The sequence below is a fragment of the Colletotrichum higginsianum genome, chromosome 10 (genome assembly GCF_001672515.1).
Source record: "Colletotrichum higginsianum IMI 349063 chromosome 10, whole genome shotgun sequence".
NCBI classification, from domain to species: domain Eukaryota; kingdom Fungi; phylum Ascomycota; class Sordariomycetes; order Glomerellales; family Glomerellaceae; genus Colletotrichum; species Colletotrichum higginsianum.
In genome coordinates, this window is record NC_030962.1 from 339,228 (window position 1) to 362,232 (window position 23,005).

The window sequence follows — 23,005 nt, forward strand, 5'->3', positions numbered from 1 at the left end:
GTTGAGACTGCGAGATTATAGAAATATTTGTTTAGTGAAGAAACAGCAAGGACATTTCTAAGTTGATTTTACATGGAGATATATGCTGTCTGAGTTGTGCTCGATGAGTGGTGATGAGGAGTGATGGGTGATGAGGATTGATGATGAGAACAACCAGCGTTCACCAAGCCCACCCCTCCCCCCAGCCTGAAGCTGTTCACATCAAGAACCTGGTGTGGTCCTTTGCTCGTGTCTTTTAGGTGGATATAACCGTGTACATCACAAAATAACACAGTACAATACCTCTTGGCGGAGTCGCATCAAACCCCGAGTCGGCATTTATATATATATATATACATACATATGTATCCTCATCCTCCTCTCACTCCCCCGAGTTGAGAAATGCGGCTCATCAACACTCACACCCTCGCCATCGACACCTTCGGCCCCGAGAAAGCACCGCCGTACGCGATCCTCTCTCACACGTGGGACGGCGACAATGAGGTCAGCTTCCAGGAGTGGACGGCCCGCGACGCCCGCGGCGACGTGCGCGAGAAGCCGGGCTACCTGAAGATCGTCCACGCCTGCGGCAAGGCGCGCGACGACGGGCTGGGCCACCTCTGGGTCGACACCAACTGCATCGACAAGACGAGCAGCGCCGAGCTCTCCGAGGCCATCAACTCCATGTTCGCCTGGTACGAGCACGCCGCCGTCTGCATCGTCCACCTCGCCGACGTCGCCTGGGAGGAAGGGCTCCCCGCCAGGATCCACGCCCACGAGAGCCCCGAGTTCCGGTCCAGCCGCTGGTTCACCCGCGGCTGGACCCTCCAGGAGCTCCTCGCGCCCCGCAAGGCCTTCTTCTACACCGCGGACTGGGTCGAGATCGGCACCAAGGCCGAGCTGCGGTTCCCCATCGCCCGCGCCACCGGCATCGACCCGACCTACCTGGCCGGGAACCGCGCCGTCTGGTCCGCGAGCGTCGCCGCCCGCATGAGCTGGGCCTCGCGCCGCCGCACCACGCGGCCCGAGGACATGGCCTACTGCCTGCTGGGCCTCTTCGACATCAACATGCCGCTGATCTACGGCGAGGGGCCCAAGGCCTTCCTGCGCCTGCAGGAGGAGATTGTCCGGTCGTCCGACGACCAGACCGTCTTCTGCTGGGCCTGGGACCCGGACGAGGTCCCCGACCGGTGGCAGAGCGTCCTGGCGCCGTCGCCGTCCGTCTTCCGCCGCTCGGCCGCCTTCGTGGCCACGCACAGGAACGCCGAGAGCACCCCGTACGAGGTGACCAACGTCGGCCTGTGTATCCGGCTTCCCGTCGTCGCAGCCGTCAACTGCCTCTGCGCCATGCTCTCCGTCATCAGCACCGAGGACCCGGACCCGGACCCGGACCAGAAGCGGCGGATCTGTCTGCCGCTGATGGAGGAGGACAACATCCACCGGCGGTGCCCCTTCCCCGGCCGCCCCTTTCCCGTCCACCGGCTCATGGTCTGCGGCGTCAGGGAGATCTATCTCCTCTCCAGGGTGCCCCGGCACGCGGAAGGCCTCATGCCGTGGCCCTATCGCCACCGGTTCGAGTACGGGTTCTACATCGGCATGATGGACGAGTCGCTCTCGACCAACATCGACCACCAGCTCGTCACGTCGGTGGACTGTCTAGTGCCGCAGTACATGCAGACGCCCTCCTCAAACATCTCACGCCCCGTCTACAGTGCCGTCGGCTTCCGATCTGCGCTGACAACACACTGCTTCGGGGGACTCGTATTGCGGGTCAACCATCGGGTCAATGGCCTGGATGAGAAGTTCTTGGTCCTGCTCTCCGTCAGCAAGCGCAGCGGCGTGCCCAAGTGGAATTGCGAAGTGCTGGATCGCAAGTACGAGAAGCACGACGTCGAGGCCTGGCTCCGAGAGTTCAGACGCCCGATGGAGGGCCAAGGGGTGGAGCCGGACTGCACTTTTCACACGGCCGTGGGCTCCAGCGGCAACTCCAAGATTCTTGTGGCCCTGGACCGGGAGATTCGGGACGAGGGAGACCGGGCCATCAAAGTGGTGTATCTTGCGATATCGAAGATTGGTGCAGACTCCCGCATGGGGGAGACCTGGGAGCAGTTTCGCAGCAGTTTCGGTAGTAGTCAAGGAAATAGACTGTTCCAATGACTGCATTTATACGCCCAGACTGGCCGAAATGAGAGGCAAGGACCGACGAATCATTGTGTACGGTATATGGTAAAAGTATTCGGTTGGAAAGGGATGACGATTATCGTGTCACACATTCAACAAGTTCTGATGAGACAGGTGGATGATTTTGTCACTGGATGCCTACTGATAATTTACAAAAACGGGACATGAACGACTTGCTTACAAAAGACAGTTTTACTGAGGCGCAGCAGAAATACAGAGGCTATCGGAATATCAAGGTTGTGGTAAGCAGGACATGAAGGGTTTGTTGATGAAGATGCCAGCAAACGAAGTAAATAAGTGTAGCAATACTACAAATTATAGTTGTATAATAGACCCCTTCTTCTGAATCCTGTTCTTTTCTGACAGCTTCTTCTACAAGTGAGATGAGTTTACTACCTGTCATGATGTCCCATGGGAGCATGGGAGATAGAGGTTGCATGTGTTGCTTGACACACGCAGAAGGGCTGAACCCAAAAAGTAACGTTTCTCACTTACACGGTTCTCAGGGCACCGTTGAGGCCTCCATTCACCTTGAGACCATCCATGTCTTGAATCGTCTGCTCACATGTCTTTCCCCCATTCATCCTCCCAGCTCGACACTACTACAAGACATCGACACAAAACACAACCATGCGCGCCAGCACCCTCCTCGCCCTCGCCGCCCCGGGCCTCACCCTCGCCCTCGCCCTCGCCGAAAGCAGCGACGAGTGCCTCCTCAACCTCGGGGCCTGGTTCGCCGGGAAGGGCGTCACGGACCAGCCCGGCCTCGACGCCTTCGGCGGCGTCTGCAAGGGCACCCGCGTCATCAAGGGCAAGTTCCAGCCCTTCGCGGCCCGCGACGAGTGGCTCCTCTACAGCTGCTGCCGGACCAGCGACGGCAGGTTCCCGTACGCAAGGTACATCGCGCTGCAGAACTGCATCGCCTTCAACGATGCCGGAGGGGGCACCTTTACCTGGCAAAAGACCATGAGGTGCGCGCGTCCAACCCCCCCATCCCCTTCATCCCCCAACCCCCCTCCCAGATCTGCCTCGATGATGATGAGGATGATGATGATGATACTGACATGAGAATAACCAAACCAGCTTCCGACTCGCCGAGTCCTGCCCGGACTGCAAAGTCGTCGACGGGTCCCTGGCCGGCGCGCCCGGGGCCCACCTCCGCTGCACCTGCGCGGCGCCGAACCAGGCGCCCAAGACGTACGAGCTGTCCCTCGACGCGGACCGGTGGGCCGAGGGCGACGTCCGCGGCGAGAAGATGAGCCGGTACCCGTGCGGGCTGAGCAACGGCATGATGGACTGCGGCTGGTCGCGGTGCGTGCGCAAGTCGTACGAGCACGCCTTCCCGCCGGGCCACTGGTACGGCCCGGGGTCTCCGGACGCGAACGACCCGAGGTAGACGTCGGTGTGTTGCTTGGGTCCGGTGATTCGCTGACGGAGGGGTCGTCCCGGGGTGGTCCTGGGGGTGGTCACTGGTGGAGAACATTGCTATCAGAGTTGCGTCCGTTTCTGTATAAGTTGGGGTTCGACGCGGGATGACCAGGGGACAGAGAGGTTGGGATCGTACAGAGATCTAAGTCCGCTCTTGATATCGGGATACGCAACTAATACACAAGTCCATGGATAGACTTATTCACGCGACCAGGCCGAGACATGATAGCAGATGATGAGTTGTTCTTAGCGACTCGTGTAGACTCCGGCCTGAATTAGATCACTTTCCTCAACTTTGAACAAGGTCCAACTCGTTTGTTGCTTGCGAGAATTAGTTCAGGATCCAGATGATTCCAAAAGTGAGAAACACATCTTAACTGCTTCTAACCAACCACGACCTGTTAGTTCAACTCATACCAAATACGTAAGTACGTTGAGCAAGACAATCAGTTTCGCCGAGTTCACGACAAGTCGGCAGGGAACACACTTCAGTACCAGTCCCATGAATTAACAGGTTTGAATTGATATAGGAGAGCTTGACAAATGAAACGTAAGATACTCAAGGAAATGCGGTGTGATCATCCCTGTCCATCTCCCCATTAGACTCCCTTCAACAACACAAACCGACGAAGCGTCCATCATCATCAAACAATGTCTGAAAGAAGACTGCTTTTCTCCCTCTCGGGTTCATTAAACCTCCCCGCTCCCATCTCAATACTCTCACCATCCTCAGTAGACGGCTTCCCACCCGATCTGCCGGAACCCAAGACGTCCCCACCTCTCCTTGGCCGGCGACAGCAGATCCCTCTTCTTCTTGGGCGCCGCAGCCGCGACCTCCGGCGCCTCGGGCTTGCCGAGATCCCACCGGATCGCCTCGGGCCACACGCGGCCCGCCTCCTTCTTCTCGTCCGCCGCCGCCCACTCCTCGATCGGCGGCACGCTCAGCTTGCCGTACCCGCGGAGCCTCTCGAGGATCTCCCCGGCGCCCCGGCCCCCGTCGCCGCCGCGCGTGGCCCAGCCGCACCGCCGCATGCCGTCCAGGTGGACGTCCGCCGCGGCGCGCAGCCGCTCGTCCCTGTCGGAGCCGCGCGTGGCCGCCAGGTGCTCGTCGAGGTCGCGCGCCACGTCGAGGTGCACGCGGCCCGCGTCCCGGAGGCGGTTGGCGTGGCGGAGGAGGTACGTCAGCCGGTTGGAGAAGTAGAGCGCCGAGTGGTCCAGGCCGCCGCGCGACTGCCGGACGTTGTAGTAGATGGTCTCGCACAGCCCGATGGCCTGGTCCAGGTGGCCCGCCAGCTCGTGGGCGTTGACCAGGAGCGAGCCGATGGTGAGCACGACGTCGGGCGTCCAGACGCCGCAGTTTCGCTGGACTTCTCGGGACCGCCAGAGCGAGGTGAGGACAGTCTGTTTGAGGGCATTGTTGTTAGCATACAGAGTAATCAATCACCAAAACCCCGAACAATGGGCGGCGCTGGGGATAAATGTAGACTTACCTCGAGATCGGACCAGTTCTTCTGCTCGCCGAGAAGGTACACCAGGCTGGAGATGTCCTCGAAGCGAAGGCTGGTGAACTCGACCTTCTCCTCCTTCAGCGCGGCCAGGACGTGCTGCAGGACGTGCCGGCTGGTGGCCAGCATGCTCTCCTTCTGCTTCGCGTCCGCCGTCCTCCAGTTGTCCACGTCGATGCCGGCCAGCACCTCGGCCAGGCGGAAGCCCCAGGCGTGACAGTTGCGCTGGTGGTAGAACCGCTGGGCGTGGGCGAACTCGAAGGCGCACCTCGCCACGCCGTTGGCCTTGGTGAAGTTGTTCTCCTCGACCATGAGCCGCCTGACGGACGAGAAGGCCGCCTTGCACGACACGAGCGCGAAGTCGATGGCGCCCCTGTCGGCCGCGATACCCCCGCCGATCTCGGCGAGCAGCGCCTCGTAGAAGCTGAAGGTGACGTTGGCGTCCTGGCCGCCGAGGAACTTGCCGTACCGCGAGGTGAAGAGGGCAAAGAGCTTCTTGTCCAGCACGGACACGAAGCCCTTCCTGTTGCGGGACTCCCACACGAAGCGGAGGCGGGCGGCCGGCTCGATGATGGTCTCGATCCGGGTCGAGTCCGTCACCGTCGACATGACGGACATGTACTGCTCGTAGAGGACCGTCTCGAGGAGCACGTCCGCCATGAGCTCGGAGAAGCTGTACGTCGTCGTCACCGTCTTGGACTCGCTGCCCAGACCCTGCTCAAAGGAGATGAGGAACACCAGGTACACCTTGCTGGACTGGCCCGAGATCTTGATGCTGATGTCCTTCTCGCCGTCCTCGAAGCCGGGGAAGAGCAGCAGGTAGCGCAGCTGGCGGAGCAGGTCCTGGCCGTGGTGCGCCATGCCGGCCGACACGTAGATGGAGGCCAGCGTCTTGGCGGCCGAGTGGAGGTGCATCGAGACCCTGACGGTGGTGACGATCTCGATGATGGACGCCTGGAGGAGCTGCGTGATGGACGCGTGCGCCTCCTTGCTGCCCACCTTCTTGTACATCAGGACGATCTCCCGCAGCTTGGTGAGCGTCGTCTCGTGCCACCAGCCGAGCTCGACCTTGAGCTGCCCGTAGACCTCGAGGCTGACGCCGATGGCCCGCTCGATGGTGGTCGTCGTCGTCGACTTGTTGGACGTGATGACGGTCACGTACAGCTTCGACAGGCGCCTCTTGATCGTCCGGACCGTCGTCTCCGAGACGATGTTGGCCGTCGTCGTCTTGCGGACGATCTCCTCGTAGATGGTGATGGACTCGTGGCGGTGCTCCTCCGAGGCCTCGCACATCTCGGCCTGCGCGATCAGCGCCTTGATGACGATGGCCGCCGAGGCGCCAAACACCCTCGTCGCCGTCTCGCGGTACTCGATCGTGAGCTTGTAGCGCACCGAGAACTCGGCCTTGGCGTGCACCTCGAGCACGTAGCGGTACCGCGCGTAGATGAGCTCCACCGTCTCCTGCGTGAACTGGATCTCGCCGCTGCGGTGGACGAACGTCGACCACAGCGTCGCGCAGATCTTCTGCAGCTCGGCCCAGCGCTTCTCGGCGTGGTAGTGGTTGAGCACGATGACGGCCGCGTCGAGCGCGCTGCCGTGGCAGCAGCCGTCCCGGGAGAAGATGGCGACGATCTCGGCGTAGCAGTCGTACGCCTCCTTGCGGCCGAGCTTGTGGTAGACGGCCGCGAGCTTGTAGAGGACCTGCACCGTCATGCTGTGCCCGGCGCTGAGGTGCTTGCGGTAGTGCTGCAGCAGCGAGCTGTAGATCTCGATGACCTTGTCGTGGCGGTGGAAGTCCTCGTAGAACTGGACCAGGGCCTCGGCCGACTCGAGCACCAGCACGTTCTCGGCCTTGAAGGTCGAGAAGCAGGCGTGGTAGACGCGGAGGTAGATCTCGTCCGCCCTCTCAAACTGCCTCTGGCGGTGGTAGCAGAGCGCCAGCCGCCGCGCCACCGAGATGCGCTCCGAGATGAACTCGCCCTCGAGCGTCAGCTTGGAGTCGACCGTCAGCACGCCCTTCCACGTCACCTCGAGCGTCTTGCGGATCACGACCTCGGCCTCGGCCCAGTTCTCGAGCTTGAGGTACAGGTTGACCATGTTCAGGCAGGCCTTGAAGAAGTGCCTGTCCGTCTTGCCCTTGCGGCAGCGCTGGTAGTTGGCCTCCCAGATCTCGCGCGTCACCGTCTCGACCACGGTGATGGACGTGTTGGTCTCGACCACGGTCTCGGTGATCTCCTCGACGACCTCCGTGATGATGGTCGTCGTCGACACGGCCTCCTCGCTCTCGATCGTCTTCCTCTCCTTGAACCAGCCCCAGACCTTCTTGAGGATGTTCATCGAGACGGTCAGGACGCCAAAGGACTTGGCGAGGACGCCGAGCTCCTTGAGGCGGATCATGATGGTCTCGGACTCGAAGTTCTGGTTCTCGTACTCGGCCCACACGCAGATCATGATGTTGCAGGCCTCCTCGTTGCGCTTGATGCGCTTGAGGAAGTGGATGTACTCGATGGCGATGCTGATCTTCTGGATGTGGAGCTCCGTCGTCGCCTTGGTGCGGCACGCCTCGAGGATGCCCCGCCAGAGGCTGACGTAGAGCCTCTCGGCCTGGATGATGTGGCCCTTGGCCTCGTAGTCGCGGGCAAGGCTGATGAGGATCTTGATGCGCCGCACGTCGGTGAACGACAGCTCCTCGGCCGTCTCGAAGAGGAGGTGGCGCCAGTGCTCGTGCTCGGCGCCGCCCTTGTCGCCGTTGGCCTTGAGGACGACCGTCATGCCCGAGAGCGCCTCGGCGATCTTGCCCTCGCTCTTGGAGCCCTTGCCGAACCGGGCCGTGACGATGATCTGAAGCTCCTTGTAGATGGCCATCGCGGCCTCCGACTCCTTGATGTCGACGTAGAGCTTCGCAAGGGCCTCGTGCCACTTGATGACGGCGTCGCTGCGGGCGCCCTGCTTGTTCCTGGAGATCTCGATCATGAACTTGATCATCTCCTCGCGGTGCGTGACCGTCGTCGTCCTCTTGGTGAAGGTGAGCGTCTCGGTGCAGGTGAGGAACAGGTTCGTGCAGGAGACGACGAGCGGGCTGAACTTGTAGAGGATGGTCTGGCCGATGTGGGAGGCCTTGTAGAAGAACTCGGCCGCGATCTCGAGCTCGGACTGGCGCCGGTGCAGGCTGCCGAGGACGATGAGGCTCTGGAGGTAGCACCGGTTCTTCTCGCCGAAAGACGTGCACCGGATGCGGAGGCTGAGGTTGTGCATCTCGATGGTCTCCTTGATGCCGTACTGCGTCTGCCAGTGGTGCCACTCGAGCATGGAGAAGAAGACGGAGTCCGGGAAGACCTCCTTGAACTCGGCGGTCAGGGTGATGGAGCCGTTCTGGCCGCACAGGGAGGACGAACGGAAGTGGGAGACCCAGTGGCGCATCATGTAGCTGACAATGTGGTTGGCCTGGAAGCACTCCTGGAAGACCTCGTCGGCGATCAGCTCCAGCGACGGCTCGCAGCTGTAGGTGAAGCGCTTCTTCGCGAAGAGTAGCAGGGCCATGGTCAGGTGGCGGTGCGAGTCGTGCATGGACATGAGGGTCGAGCCGCAGAGGCCCTGGACGTACTTGCGGACGGTGGAGTGCTTGAAGCGTAGCGTTCCACGACGGACGATGACGAGCCCCTGGGTGTTGCGGACGGGACCCATGACGTCCGCGCCGGAGGAGACGGTTCGGGTCGACAGGGAGACGCCGAGAAGGTCCGTCATCTCGCCCACCGTGAGCGGGCGTTCGGCCGTCACCATGAAGGTGAAGAGGTTGTACGTCTTGCTCTCGCCGTACTCCTCCTTGAGGTTGACCCTCTTCATGAGCTCCCCGATGACGGCCTTGACGTCCGACTTGCAGTTCGAGAGCGTGCCCCGGAAGGCGGCAAAGTCCGAGACGGACGTGAAGAGCCGTCTGGCGAGGTAGGCGAACAGGAACGAGCCCCTGGCCTGGTCGGCGATCTGGCCCACCAGCGCCCGCCTGGCGTCGTCGTTCTGTGCCGTGAAGCAGCAGCTCTGGCTGAGCCTGGTGGCGAGGTACAGCTCGATGTCGTCCCGGACGTGGTCGGGCGTGATGACCAGGTGCTTGCAGCGGCTGCCGCCGAGGTGGGAGATGGGGCGCGAGAGGGTGACGGCCTGGATCCTCGGGAGCTTGCCGATGCTGGTGTGAAGGCGCTTGTGGAGCTCTTCTGCCTTGGACGCGCCGCCCGAGATCTCGTCCAGGCCGTCGACGACGACGACCAGGTTGACCTTCTTGTTGTTGATGGAGGCCAAGCTTGAGTCGAGTGCCCCCCAGAGGTCCGACTCAAGTTTTGAGCTGTTGTTATGGGGGGAGACATGCTCAAAGATGGCTTCGAGCTTCTCAAAGAGAGCAACATCGCCGACGTTGACCTCAAGAAGCTGGGAGAGGAGGCTCTTGAGGAAGGCAATGGGTGTGGCCTCTGAAGGGATGTCGGTTGCTGAGAATGATGGCAACGTTAGTTTAACTGATCCTCCCTCAGACAGTCTTTGGGGGGGGGGGGGTTCTTTTCTTCTTCTTCTTTTTGCTTTTATACTCACAGAATGTGTACGACAATGTCTCATACTGGGTCCGGTGGACGGGGCGTTCGAGCCTCTCCCTCACCCACGCAGCAAGCATGCTCTTGCCGCAGCCCTCGCCTCCGGTGACGGTGAAGATGTCGTTGTCGCTGCTGAGAAAGTCGTGAAGGTCGTGGGAAAGCCAGTCGCAGGTGCCGTCGACCCGCAGCTTGCGGTCGGCAACGCGGCCGTAGACGTGCGACTTGGCCGACTCCCGGGTGGGGAGCAGGTGCCGGCGGAGCGTGGTGATGTCGAGGCGGCGGCTCTTGTTACCGAGCCTGTGCTGCCACATGTGGTTGAAGAGGTGCTCCCGCTGGGCCCAGATCTTGGTGATCTGCGAGCCGAACTCGGCGTCAAAGTCGATCGTCACGGATCCGCTGTAGATGCTGTTGATACGGGTTCGGTAGTAGACGGCAATGTCTCCGACGAGGCGGATCACACTGTCGAAGATGCGGCTCAGCTCGTAGCGGATGGCGTCGCTCGCAGTGAACATGCCATGGAGTCTGATGGCCTGGCCGAGCAAGAGGCCGAGCTCATACAGGGCGTTGAAGGTTGGCTCCAACGCCTGAGCTTGGTCGTGGCCGAGCTATCAGAGAGCAGAGCAATGTTAGGATGGTGTGACAACTTGGAATGGATAAAGAGAGACCACCATGAAGTATGAACGAACCTCTAATAATAGGTAGCAAGTTGCCAGCGCGGTGTCGCGGACAAGGGTACAGCCCTCGATGAAGGACTGGATATGGCGAGAGTATCCGTCGAGCTGGAGGCCGAAGAACTCGGCCGACTTCAACACGCGGTCCCACTGGCTGCCCTTGGGCGGCATGTGGACCAGACGCTCATCGGCGATGTAGGCGAGATACGCCTCGAGGTCGATGCTCTGGAAGTGCTGGTGCGAGACCTCTTCGACCTCGCGGACGAGCTTCTTCTGGATGCGCCGGGCCGTGTCAATGACCCGCACGATCTTGTAAGACGTGTGTGCCTCGTGGGAGGCAACCATCGTCAGGGCGTCCAGGCTGATGGACGACGACCTGGATGTGTCGCTGTTGGCGACGTCGTCGACGTGGACGGCGCTGGGCTCCTCCTCCTTGATGGAGTGCTTGGCCAGCGAGGGCTGGTTAGAAGATGTGTAGACAGACATCTTGGTGTCTGGGGGGGCCGCAACTGCTGCTGTAGCTGGAGCTGGAGCTGGAGCTGGAGCTTGAGTTGGAGCTGGGGATCCTTCGTTAACAGTAGACTCAGTGGTATCTGAGCCTAGGGACTGGAGCGACGATGTAGTCGAAGTACGCTTCCGCCGACCTGTGCAAAGTGGATGGAAACTTTCAGTTGCGGTTCTGCTTCAACAGAGAAGGTGAAATGAAAGGGAAAGGGGGTTTGGCAACACACTCAGTGGGTTTCTGCGAAATCCAAGCATTCTTGATAGCTGGATGGTGATCCAATTCCTCCAAGTCCTCGGGGGGTTCAAGCTTTGCTTTATACGCGCCGTTCCCCAAAAACGCAGAGAGAGTACCCTCTTGAAAGGGGAAGGGTGAAGGGGGGAGAGGGGGGATGGTTCATCTCTGCCTTCTCTCAGTCATAGTCGGCGATGCCGGAGTCTCACAAAAAAGACTGATGATCATGATTGCTCGCTGAGACAAGAGGGCGTCTGCAACGCATCCCGAAGTAGATGGGCTGCGTTCGAGGATGCTCGCGTCGAGCATATGGCATTGTGAGCATGGAGAAATCCTCAGACCAGCCGAAGCAGTCTTTCGTTTACCTGGCCAATACGAAGCTGACGCTGTTCGAGACGAGCAATGCCCAGAAAGATAGCCCCTCCCAAACGAGACAGTCTCTCGTCTTGTTGTTGTTCTTTTTTTCTTATTTGGCGCAGGAAGGGTGGGAACGGAACGGGAATGTCTTGGGAGTTCCTGATCATGTCCCGAGGGTCGAAAGAAGCCCCCCCTTCCTCCCTCCCCGCTGCCAAGCTGAAGGGTGACTTTGGGGCTGAAGAAACTCCAGAAATGCGTGTTGATGAGGGCTTCGCGCCGCCGCGAAACGTGCTGCATCTCGCGCCACCGCGTTCATGGCTGGCTGATCCCGATGATTGTGAGCTCCAACTGGACCGTCCCGCCCGCCGCATGGAGCAAATGAGCGGCAAACGTTGACGGGACCGTTTAGGACGACGGTTGATTCGCAGATGGGCTTCTTTTCCACGGCAGTTAGCGCTCCCTCCCCCCCCGATCGCACTGCCGGAAACGGTGTTAGTTCGATGGTAGCTTGTGTGATGCCGCCACGAACACGTAGCTGGCGTAGAAGTCTTCCTCGGGCCGCCGCGACTCTCGACGTTTGGGGTACGAAGCGAAGAGGGTGCGTATGTGTGTGTGTGTGTGTGTGTGCGTAGGGGCGGGCTGAAGAAGTGCTTCTGGTCCGATTATCGATATGCACCTCGAAATGGTTCGGTGGCTTGCACGGGGCCATCTGAACCGGGCTTGCCGGGCGGGACACTAGACCGACTTGGGATCTCGGGCCCGGGGATGCGTGTGTCTCTACCGGTAAACCCAGGCGCAGGGCGGCACTTCTTCTCCTGGGACAGGGTGAGACGGGCTTCTGCTGATGTGACAAGGTGATTGGTCTCCCTCCGGTTGGTGATTAGGCCTTGGCAAGCGAGGGGAAGTCGGAGAATGAAAACATCCATGGGGGGGGCATCTAAGCTTGCTGGCGTACCGGTATGTTGAATTTCCCCCCGGAAACAAACAGCATTCATTGTGGTGTTGTGACGAAGTGAGGCGACGATCTCGACGATCATGATGCTGATATGAGTGCCCGGTCCTTTGGACGACATTCCCGATTTGCTTTCGGCGGGATTGGGCTTGGTACATGAAAGAAGCACCTTTAGATCGTGAAATGTCTCATTCATTCAGAGGTCTCGGTAGGTCATAACAGCTAGTGTACATGCGGGTTGGGGTTTTTGAGGGCAATTGCGTCGACGAAAGTGTTCCGTCATGTGCAATGTTACACGGCCAGACTTGGATGGCATTTCCACCGGGGCGGCTTGCTGGCTTCCTCCTCCAACATTTTCTCGTGCCAGTCGTTGAATTGAAACTTCAGCCGTGATTCAAAACAAAGCGTGGGACATCAGATGCTGTGTCCCACGTCGCGGCCGACCTCGTCCTGGAAGCCCATGCCGTTCCGGATACGGCTCTCGACCTCGACGACTCGCTTCGGCAACATGAAGCCCAAGCCGAAGAAGACGAAGAAGGCCCACTTCCATCGGAACGGGTTGAAGGTGACGCTGAAGGCGAACCACCAGAGAAGCTCGAGGTAGGTGAAGAAGTCAAAGGCGCCGGTGGGGGCGGCGGACTTGAGCAGCTTGGTCATCTCGATCCAGGCCTTCATCCAGAAGGGATGGGGCCTCGTCATCGGGTCGATGAGGAACATGAGGAGAATCCTGGTGTAGATGCCGATATGCCAGTTACCGACGGTGCCGATGGCGGCTACATACGTGCTGTGGTTTGTTAGAATCCGCCTCGTCTCGTTTCGTCTCGTCTTGTCTCTTGTGAGGCGGGCAGTAGTAGTTGCTTACCAGTTTATAGCAGAGATGGAGGGGTGGTTCGGCGGGAAGGTCTGGATGTACCAGTTGGGAGGCGCATACGGGTCATTGAAGCAGTCCTCCGGGAGGAATTCCAGCGAGGGACGCTTGTATCCGGTCGCCATCACGACCATGTCGGCGGGGATGACCTGTCTCCGGCCGGGGCCTCCCTTGGGCACGCCTTGGGCACGCCGGTTGACAATGACTCCATCCGCGGTGAAGCCTTCAATGTCGCAGCGAACCCACTCGGCTTGGCCGGACCGGATGGTGTCCATGACCTGGCTGTTCACCATGGGCGTGTCCATGTAGATGCCCTTGCTGTAGGGCGCAATTTCCTGCAGGTCCCGGTAGAAGAGCTTTCGCAACAAGGTCTCGGGGATCCACGACAGGCGGGTCTCTTGGCCGAGGATGTTCATGGCGAGCAGCATGTTCACGATGGGGTTGCGGGGGATGATCCATTTGTCGCTGCGAGACAGGATGGACGTCTTCTCGGCCTCTTCGTCGACGGCGAACTCCAAGGCCTCGACGGCACTGGCGCCGCCGCCGATGACGACCATCTTCTTGCCCTTGGCGTTTTTCCTGCGGATGGGTCTGTTAGCAACGTTTTTCATGCCCCCCCCCGAAAATCCCAGAGTCATCGTACCCGGTAAGCTGGCTGGAGTGATAGACATTGCCCTTGAAATTCTCGAGACCCGGGAGCTGGGGCATCTTGGGCTCGCCACAGGTGCCGACAGCGGCGATGACACCCTCAAAGTGGCCATTGGCCGTGTTGTTGATGACCCATCTACCCTTCTCATCCTGGTAGACCTTCTCGACGGCAGTGTTGAACTTGGTCCGGGTTTCCAGGCCGTACTTTTCCCACAGCTGCTTCACTTGGCTGAGAATCTGCTGTCTGTCCGGGTACCCGCGCTCCCACTTGACCGAGGGATGGAATCGGAACATCATCGAGTGGATCTGCAGGCTTGACGAGTTGTTCACTCTCTGCAGTGGGTAGTGCGATTAGCAGCAGCACATCTCATACAGAATGAACCCCCTTTGGAGGAGCGAGTTTTTAAGGGGAAGGGGGTTCCTTACGCTCCAAATTCCGCCCAGATTCTCGCGACCGCCGGCCTCGAAGATGACGACGTCGAAACCATGGCCGATGCAGTGGGCGGCGGACGTCACACCAGTGATACCAGCTCCGATGACGGCAATTTTGGGCCGGCTCAAGCGGGTGCTCGGCTCCGGGGGCGTGGGCGAGAAGATCTTATCGGCGAACCATTGCCAGATCTGGAAGATGAAGAGGAAGGGGTGGAAGAAGGGATTCTCGATACGAGATTCAGACGGCATCGTGGCGATGCAATTGGGGCGGACCACGAGCCTGTCTTCGATTCGAAGAGAAAGGTTGTACGGTGCGTTGCAAGCACAGCAGTCGAATGGCTCTCGGCAGTAGGGGATGAAGAACAAAAGGGAATCTCGTGCTCGTGTATGAGGAAAGGGAGAGGAGACGGCCTGGCCTATATTGGACTCTGCTGCGCACCTCGCGTGGAATGTGGAGAGGATCAGGATGAGGACGAGGATGAGGACGAGGGAGACGATGAGGAGGACATCAACAACCTAGGGAGGGGAGCTTCAGGAGCTTTGGGCAGCTCAACTGGCATGTGAGCTTCCCTGGGTACCCTGTTGATTGCTGGCTTACTGCCTACAGGCTACAGCACAGGTAAATTCACGTTGTAGGTAAACCTATGCGACTCTACTCCCCCCTACAATGCAGTACTTGACGTGCAGCAGGTAGGCCCACCGGGTTATGTGCGGTTGACGTCACCAGGAACGCTAGGGAACCCTGTGAAACGCCGCATTGAAGCATGTGAAGGCGAGGGTTAAACAGACAGAGTTGCTTGCTGGCAGCCTGTCAATGGCGCGGGGGGGTTGGATGCGCATGGGATACAGGGGGCAGGGGGGAGGGATGTTTGAGCCCGTGTCTGATCTGGTATTTGGAAACCGATGCGGAAGAAGAGAGCTCCCTTCATCATCCCCGTCGAATTATATTGCAAACCATGGCCGAAGAGGCTGTGATGAACTGGTGTTGTTGACGTTGTTGATTGGCGTTGTAGCAGAAGTAATTAGGTGCCTACTGTATAGGTAGGTACCTAGGTAGGTAGGCGTGTTAAGCCAGGGCGGGCGGGTTCAGTTGGTTCAGTGGTGTAGTAGGTACATAGGCTCTAGAGCCAAACGGGCAGTTGTACGGATGGATACATCGGGGCTTTAATGCGAGTACCTGGCCGATCGGGTTTTGTTCCCGCTCCCGCCTTTGCTAGCGCGTCATGCTGGATTTTATGGCCAACAACTGGGAAACGCCGGGTCCAATACACATACATACGTATACGCGCACACACAGACACAGACAGACAGACAGACACACACACAAACTGTCTTGTTACACAGCCAACCAATCAAACAGTCGTGACATGTTGCCGACTCTGTTGATTCCGAATCGAACTGACTTCCAGAACCTCGAGCTGGCTCGGTACGTTGCTCCGTGTTTTGGGGGTATCTGCAGAGACTCTGCTCCGTCTATCGCTTGCCTCTGTCGCGTCGGCCCGCCTCCAGCATCTTGGCCTTCTTCTGGAATCGCTCGCCCATCTCCATCTGCCCGCTGCCCCTCGGCCCGTCCGTCGTCTCCCTGCCGCGCTTCCGGCTCTTGTCGAGCAGGTCGCGCGTGCCGCCGCCGCTCTTGCGCGAGGTGAGCCTGTTGATGCGGTCGACGCCTTCGCCCAAGTCCCTCCACTCCTCCCCGCCGAACTGCATGCGCCCGCCGCGGCCCGTCTTGGCGGCCTCCTGCGCCTTGGCCTTCTTGCTCTGCGTGGGCAGACGAACAAAGTTGGTCTCTTCGTACTCGCGACGCTCGTCTTCCGTCTTGCGGTCCGCCGCCGTCTTCATCCTGCGTCCGCCGTTGACAATGGTCGTGCCGATGCTGGGCTCCGCGATCGGCGCCGTCGACATCTCGTGCTCGATGAACTCGTCCATCGTCGCTGACTTGAGCGGCCGGCGGTCCGTCTTCTCGCGGCGCTCCGACGGCATGACTGTCGGCGCGATCCTCGGGGGTCTGTACACGCCGTCCTTTTGAGCAGTGGCAATGGCAGTGGATGCCGTAGCCGGGCGCACAAAGGCATCGGGTCGCGCCTGGAGATGAGCTGCTTTGAGCTCCTCTTCCTCTTCTTCTTCTCCGTCTGATTCGTCGTCGTCGTCGGACGCAGAGTCGTCGGATCCAGCATCCTTGGCTGCCTTGACTGCGTGGGCGTTCCGTTCGGCATCGTCGGCGGCGCGAAGAATCTTCTCAATCTGGTATCGCAACTTGTCCTCGAGGGGGCGCACACCCTTCTCCAGGTATAGTCTGAGCTCCACGAGCTTCCTGACGACGGTCTCTGTGGTATCGCTGGCGCCTTGGTCCTCGCTGGACTGTTTCTTGGCGTTGCGCAACTTGAGAAGAATCAGGAACACGAGGTTTTGCAGGTACGAGAGAAGGAGTTCGTTCTTGGTGTCGAGCAGAGAGATTCCGTTCTCGGGAGGCGAAATCGAGGATATGGGCGCTGCGTCGAGCGATGTCGTTAAAGACTGCGTCAATGAGTCCAGCAGAGCTGGCAACGTGCTTGGTGCCGCCATCTTGTGTAGAACAGCCTGGCGATGTTGTTCTGAAGTGTTTTTTGGTGCAGTTTGAAAATTCAGAGTCGCAGTAGAATCAGCGGCGCGATCCACGAAATTTTTCTTTTGCTGCCGCCAAACCGATCTGCAAATTGCGGGGCCCGGCGTATCGGCGGGAGTGGATCCCCGACTGACCGATATCCACTTTGGATGTTTCTGTGCCTGACCCTTGGCAGGTGCCACAGTCCTTTCTCCTTTCTCGGATAAATGATGTTCCTGTGATGCAAGGATACGTACAGAGTACAGGGAGGCTGGAGCTCGGTCCAGGGTCCAGGTTGATGTGACGCAGCTGCATGACTAAGCGGTTCTTTTGGGACAGTTGTCCGAGGCGGCTGGAGCTCTCTCTCTGCTCTACAGCGTACTCTATCTTGTCTCGCTCTCGGCACGGGATACGAAGTTCACAGCCCCGAGACAACAAAAGGCAATTGGCCATCTGTCCACACGTAAATCCTGCCTTCTGCCCAACACGATCGCCAGCTCTCCGCGCTCTGCTTGATTTCGCGTTTTACCACACACCACTGAGAGCTAGGTGCAGCCGGAATCCGGATGATCCACCAGCCAGCCATAAGTGTGTTGTTTCGCGCTACCTAGATACCTAAACAGATTCAAGGGTACGTAATCGCTACTTATCCAGAGAGCTAGCTACACCTATTCCCCCCCATCGGTCTCATGCTTCAGGTCGCAGGTGTCTTCTGGCCATTGTCGTTCCATCGCATCCTTCCAACACTGATCGCTGACCTCTGACGCAGGGTACAGCAACTGGCAACGATGCAATTACGAGATATGGCGCCCTCGTCGGCGCTGCTGGCCTCGCTGCTGGCCATCCCCCAGCTGGTTTCCGCCTTCTATCTCCCGGGTGTTGCGCCGACATCCTACAAGAAGGGCGATCTCGTCCCCCTTTACGTCAACAGCATCAAGCCCGTCGCCGCTCTCTCCGACTCCCGGTTGCACTCGATTGTGTCGTACGACTACTACCACCCCGCTTTCAAGTTCTGCGAGCCCGAGTCCGGGCCCGAGTATGTGTCGGAGAGCCTGGGCAGCATCCTGTTCGGAGACCGCATCATGACGTCTCCGTTCGAGCTCAAGATGAAGAACAACGAGCAATGCAAGCCGCTCTGCATTCAAAAATACCCCGCGGCCGCTGTCGCCTTCGTCAAGAGCCGTATCGAACAAGGCTACAGCTTGAACTGGCTCGTCGACGGCTTGCCCGCCGGGCAGAAGATCTACGACGACTTCACCAACACGACCTTCTACAACCCCGGGTTCCTGATGGGTGGCGTTGACGATAATGGTAAGATCGTCTACAACAACCACTACGACATCTACATCGAGTACCATCCCGTCAACGGCGACGAGTCCCAGCTGCGTGTTGTCGGCGTCGTGGTCGAGCCGAGCTCGCGCGCTTACCCGGGCATCCTTGACTGCAAGAACAAGATGGATCCCATCATCTTCGAGGAGGATGGAACCGAGAAGGAGGTCAAGTTCTCGTATTCAGTCTTCTGGACCGAGTCCAAGACGGCCTGGGCCACGCGTTGGGACAAGTACCTGCACGTCTTCGACCCCAAGATCCACTGGTTCTGGCTCATCGACACGGCCATCATCGTCATCATCCTGATCCTCACCGTCATGTCCATCCTGGTCAAGACCCTCAGGAAGGACATTGCTAGGTACAACCGCCTGGACCAAATCAACTTGGACGACCTCTCGGGCACTTCGGCGCTGGAGGATGGCGTGCAGGAGGATTCTGGGTGGAAGCTGGTCCACGGCGACGTCTTCCGCAACCCTTCGAACCCTCTCCTCCTGTCGGTCCTCCTCGGAAACGGTGTTCAGCTCTTCGTCATGACCGGCTTCACCATCTGCTTCGCTCTCCTCGGCTTCCTGTCGCCCTCCAACCGCGGGTCGCTCGGAACCATTATCCTGCTGCTCTACACCCTCTTGGGCTTCGTCGGCGGTTACGTGTCTGCGAGGACCTACAAGTCGCTGCAGGGCGAGAAGTGGAAGATGAACATTGCGCTGACACCGATCCTGGTGCCCAGCATTGTCTTCGGGGCCTTTTTCTTCCTCGACCTCTTCCTCTGGGCGAAGCAGTCTTCTGGTGCCGTGCCCTTTACCACGATGCTGGTCATCATCGCCATCTGGTTCGTCTTGTCGGTGCCCCTGTCGTTCGCCGGGTCATGGATGGGCTTCCGCGCCTCGGTCCTCGAGCCCCCTGTCAGGACCAACCAGATTCCGCGCCAGATCCCGCCCACGACAACCTACCTCCGGCCGATTCCTAGCATGCTCATCGTCGGTCTCCTGCCCTTCGGCGCCATCTTTGTCGAGCTCTACTTCATCATGAGCTCCGTGTGGTTCAGCCGGATCTACTACATGTTTGGCTTCCTCTTCCTCTCGTACGGTCTCATGATCGTCACCACGGCCGCAGTTACCATCCTGCTGGTGTACTTCCTCCTGTGCTCCGAGAACTACAACTGGCAATGGCGCTCGTTCCTTGCCGCGGGCATGAGCGGCGGCTACATCTTCATCAACTGCTTGCTGTACCTCTTTACCAAGCTGAACCTGAGCAACCTGTCCGGCACTGTACTCTATATTGGTTACAGCGCGCTCATTTCCTTCTTGTTCTTCATCCTCACAGGTGGGTTTCCCTCTCTCTAGTAGTATTCTATCTCTATTCCCATTTTGAACCCAACTAACAAGGCTCTGTAGGATCGATTGGCTACTTCGCCAGTTGGTGGTTCGTCAGAAAGATCTACGCCTCCATCAAGATTGATTAAAACGGCATCGAAGTTGGACTGGGCGTTGATATGTGGAGGGCATCTGGATCATGCCCACTTGTATGATGAACATTTGTTGTTGTAGGAGTACTCACTCGTAATCGATCCACGAAGCGTTGCAGTATTGACGGGAACGCTGGCGAATCGAGGAGCCCAGCGTCAGCGTGGTTGATTATGAGATTTGCAAAAAATAGGGGTCCTTGTTTTTTCTCTCGTAGTGTTGCATGTAGACGGGCATGGTTCAATAGACGAAAAATGACTTGCTTTCAACAAGACGCAGGACCGCATAGTGGAAACTGTTTGTTTGATATATACGGACCACAACCACACCATACCCCTCCTAGTCAGAAAAGACACGGTTAGTTGGTAAAACCCCCTCCTCGGGACAAGACCACAGACAAGACCAAGGTGTGTCGCCGGAACTACCACTACTCGTCGTCGTCGTCGTCGTCCATGAGACTGGTGAACTGGAACTGCTTGCTCTTGCCGGCGGACGAGGCGCCGGCGCCGGCGGCGACGCTGTCGCGGCGGTAGGCCTCCTGCTGCTCGCGGCGGATCTTGTCCATCTTCTCCTGGTATTCCCTGTTCTTGCGCTCGGCCTCGAGCTTCTCCTGCTCCTCGCGGGCCCGGCGCTCCTCCTCCTCGCGGCGCTTCGCCTCGGCGATCTGCTGCGGGTCGTAGCCGCGCGGGTCGATCCCCTTGTCGGCCAGGTCCTGGTAGACGGACATGGCGCCGCTGCGGATCTGGAACTCGTTGGGCCAGGGGACGAAGCTGGCGTTGAAGTGCGGGTCGAGGTGGTTCCGCAGGCCGTCGGGCAGCGAGGTGGCGCCGCTCGTCGTCGTCGTCGTCGCCGTCGCCGTCGCCGTCGCCGTCATCATCATGCTCGCGGGGTGCTGGGCCCCCTGGATGGCGTCCTGTGGGGGGCTGCTGCTGTTGGCCGCGGCCGAGGGGCCCGGGGTCTGGGCCTGGCTCGGCGTCGGGGCCGCGCTGACGGGCTGGCTTTGGAGGCCGTTGGCGGCGGCGGCCGGGGTGTTTGGGTTGGTGGTCATGCTGACGTTCGGGTCCGGGGCGGGGGTGTCTCCGGCCGTTGCGGCAACGACGCCTGCGGTGAGGGCGGCGGGCGGGAGGGTGGTCTTGCTGATGCGGCGGGCGTAGTTCAGGAGCTCGTCGTACTTGATGGGGTACCTGGTTCCGTCGGGGTAGACGGTGATCTGGGTGGTGGTGATGTCCTTGCGTGTCGTCGCGAGGCTTTGGAGGGTCTCGCGGATCTGGGTATCGAGGGATGCGGTCGTCGCGCGGAGCTGCTGCAAGAGTAGATTGTTGTTCTGATGTGTTTGTACTGGGAGCAGAGATTGTTAGCTTGGGCATAGGGGGGAGAGGTACTGTTTTTTTCGGCAGGATCATATCATCCTCACCTTCATTGAGGCCTTTGGCAAGATCATTGTCGGCTTCGTGGAGGTCCAATGCCTGCTTCGCGTGAGGGTGGTATTTGGAGACCGACTCGATGAGACTGGCCAGGGCCTTCTCGACACGATCGAAACGAGCGTCAATGAGCTTGTCCATTTTCTCGTCTCTGGAGAAGAATCCCCTGTGTCGGCCGAGATTGCTGGTCGAGCTGAAGCTGTGTAGGTATGTGTGTGTACCTATGTGTGTAGGAGGAATCGGGCGTGCAAGGCTGAACTGAACTGCACTGAAGGTTCCCACTGAGCTGTGGATTGGTGGGCCAGTGGTGGTGGTGGTGGTGGTGGTGGTGGTGGTGGTGGTGGCCCGCCTGAAGTCGCGCCCCGATTGGCCACGGGCTTCAATGTTCGCTCGCAGCCTGTAGCCTGAGGCGCATTGGAAATGCGGCCGGCTTTTCCCGCTAAGAACCTGAACCCGAACTCGCGCAACATCACCGATTCTACCACGACGCTCCCTCTTTTGCATCTGCAATTGAATCCTCCCCGAGTTCGTTCGCACGACCACCACACCCAAGATGCCTTCTCCCGTACGTCTCCTGCCGTCCGAACGCCGGCCCAAGCCGAGATTCTCCTCTGGGCGCAATGGCTCCCTCCGTGTTACCAACCCACTGACAAACCTGCTCTGAATAGTCCCGCGTTGGTACTCAGTACCCTCCTACCTTCCGCAGCAAGTTCGGCCCCAAGTAGGTTCTCGGCCCTGTCCACGACTCTTCCGTCTACGATCCGACCACCAAGCGAGACTCGGAACCCGCATTGCGTCCGGACGATACTGGAACTGCGCGCTGGATACTCGGTTATAGATGCAGTGGACTGACCGGACGACTCTAGGTACACCACGGTGCCCAACGTTGCCGGCTGGACCGTTTCCCAGGTCATCAAGCTGTGAGTTGCCCTCCGCAATTGATCCAACAACCGCGAACATCCCGATCTCTGAGGTGGGCTCCATTGGCATGGGTGGACAGCCGCCTGTCGAAAGGCCGTCGATTGCACGATTCCGGGGGAACGAAAGAACCGCCGGACCACCAAACAACCGAGATGCGGACAATTCGCGACGACCAGAGCTACATGACTGACGATTGACCACAGCGGAGTCCGTGCTGGTGGTTTCGGCGCCGCCGCCGGCATTGCCGCCCTCTTCTTCACCTCTGGCATTCCCAGAATCCAGACTGACATCCTCATGGTATGGACTAGTCTACGATAAAACAGTCCCCGACAGCAACCCGGGCTGAATGCTGACCCCCTCTGTAGAAGGTTCCCGTCCTCGGCCAGACCTACGTCAAGGACATCCCCGCCTCTGACAACGTATGTGGCCCTCGAAAAGAAAGGCTGTGGGGGGTGATGTATGCTAACCTGGTGATGACAGCCTTTCTAAATGCACAACGTGTCCCGGATGCCCTTTACCAGAGTAGACAATGGAAAGGCGGCATTGCAGGGCGGTGTTGTGAGACTAGGGATTGCCCTCCTCTTTTGGGCATGTATAAAAGACACAATAGATTCTTGAACTTCAGCCGGTGTTTGACAAACGAGTGACTTGTCTAGTGCCATGAGTCGATGCATGTTTACTTTTGAAGTAGAAGGCTTTTGGAGTGTTACAGCATATAAGAGACAGAACTCAATGCAGCAAAAAACAATTTACAATAGAAAGCAGCTAGAATTATGTACACTCCAATTCCATTGAGCCCTGGTTTACTCTTCAGAGTCCAAGATGAGCCGTGTGTGGAGACAGTGCGAATATGCAGAATTGCCCTCTCCCAAACATTTGGCGAACTGTTCACTTTCTTCCATCTCATCTCATCTCGTCTCACTTGCAAGTGTGAGAGCAATTGCTGCATGAGCTGA

The 23,005-nt window shown here is 59.0% G+C and overlaps 8 protein-coding genes across 8 annotated transcripts; 4 read left to right on the forward strand and 4 right to left on the reverse strand.

Moving 5' to 3' along the window:
• Positions 1 to 381: 381 nt before the first annotated feature.
• On the forward strand, positions 382 to 2,136 carry CH63R_13548 (HET domain-containing protein; the record flags this gene model as incomplete). Its single annotated transcript, XM_018308522.1, has 1 exon — positions 382 to 2,136. The coding sequence occupies one exon, from the start codon at positions 382 to 384 to the stop codon at positions 2,134 to 2,136; it is 1,755 nt and encodes a 584-aa protein (XP_018150840.1).
• A 654-nt stretch (positions 2,137 to 2,790) lies between these two features.
• Positions 2,791 to 3,556, forward strand: CH63R_13549 (short chain dehydrogenase; the record flags this gene model as incomplete). The annotated part of the gene is made up of 2 exons (XM_018308523.1): positions 2,791 to 3,131; positions 3,244 to 3,556. 2 exons carry the CDS (start codon positions 2,791 to 2,793, stop codon positions 3,554 to 3,556), a joined length of 654 nt encoding a protein of 217 aa, XP_018150841.1.
• A 761-nt stretch (positions 3,557 to 4,317) lies between these two features.
• Positions 4,318 to 10,827, reverse strand: CH63R_13550 (Nacht domain protein; the record flags this gene model as incomplete). Its single annotated transcript, XM_018308524.1, has 4 exons — positions 4,318 to 4,989; positions 5,079 to 9,571; positions 9,672 to 10,275; positions 10,357 to 10,827. 4 exons carry the CDS (start codon positions 10,825 to 10,827, stop codon positions 4,318 to 4,320), a joined length of 6,240 nt encoding a protein of 2,079 aa, XP_018150842.1.
• A 1,973-nt stretch (positions 10,828 to 12,800) lies between these two features.
• On the reverse strand, positions 12,801 to 14,583 carry CH63R_13551 (Monooxygenase; the record flags this gene model as incomplete). Its single annotated transcript, XM_018308525.1, has 4 exons — positions 12,801 to 13,170; positions 13,249 to 13,833; positions 13,898 to 14,235; positions 14,329 to 14,583. The coding sequence occupies 4 exons, from the start codon at positions 14,581 to 14,583 to the stop codon at positions 12,801 to 12,803; spliced, it is 1,548 nt and encodes a 515-aa protein (XP_018150843.1).
• A 1,224-nt stretch (positions 14,584 to 15,807) lies between these two features.
• CH63R_13552 (Sas10/Utp3/C1D family protein) lies at positions 15,808 to 16,896 on the reverse strand (the record flags this gene model as incomplete). The annotated part of the gene is made up of 1 exon (XM_018308526.1): positions 15,808 to 16,896. The coding sequence occupies one exon, from the start codon at positions 16,894 to 16,896 to the stop codon at positions 15,808 to 15,810; it is 1,089 nt and encodes a 362-aa protein (XP_018150844.1).
• An 807-nt stretch (positions 16,897 to 17,703) lies between these two features.
• On the forward strand, positions 17,704 to 19,706 carry CH63R_13553 (Endomembrane protein 70; the record flags this gene model as incomplete). Its single annotated transcript, XM_018308527.1, has 2 exons — positions 17,704 to 19,567; positions 19,639 to 19,706. The coding sequence occupies 2 exons, from the start codon at positions 17,704 to 17,706 to the stop codon at positions 19,704 to 19,706; spliced, it is 1,932 nt and encodes a 643-aa protein (XP_018150845.1).
• A 428-nt stretch (positions 19,707 to 20,134) lies between these two features.
• Positions 20,135 to 21,269, reverse strand: CH63R_13554 (Mediator of rna polymerase ii transcription subunit 4; the record flags this gene model as incomplete). The annotated part of the gene is made up of 2 exons (XM_018308528.1): positions 20,135 to 21,045; positions 21,122 to 21,269. The coding sequence occupies 2 exons, from the start codon at positions 21,267 to 21,269 to the stop codon at positions 20,135 to 20,137; spliced, it is 1,059 nt and encodes a 352-aa protein (XP_018150846.1).
• Positions 21,270 to 21,681: 412 nt separating this feature from the next.
• CH63R_13555 (Alpha-glucosyltransferase alg-10) lies at positions 21,682 to 22,538 on the forward strand (the record flags this gene model as incomplete). The annotated part of the gene is made up of 6 exons (XM_018308529.1): positions 21,682 to 21,693; positions 21,797 to 21,849; positions 21,995 to 22,048; positions 22,253 to 22,346; positions 22,415 to 22,468; positions 22,530 to 22,538. 6 exons carry the CDS (start codon positions 21,682 to 21,684, stop codon positions 22,536 to 22,538), a joined length of 276 nt encoding a protein of 91 aa, XP_018150847.1.
• Between the last annotated feature and the right edge of the window lie 467 nt (positions 22,539 to 23,005).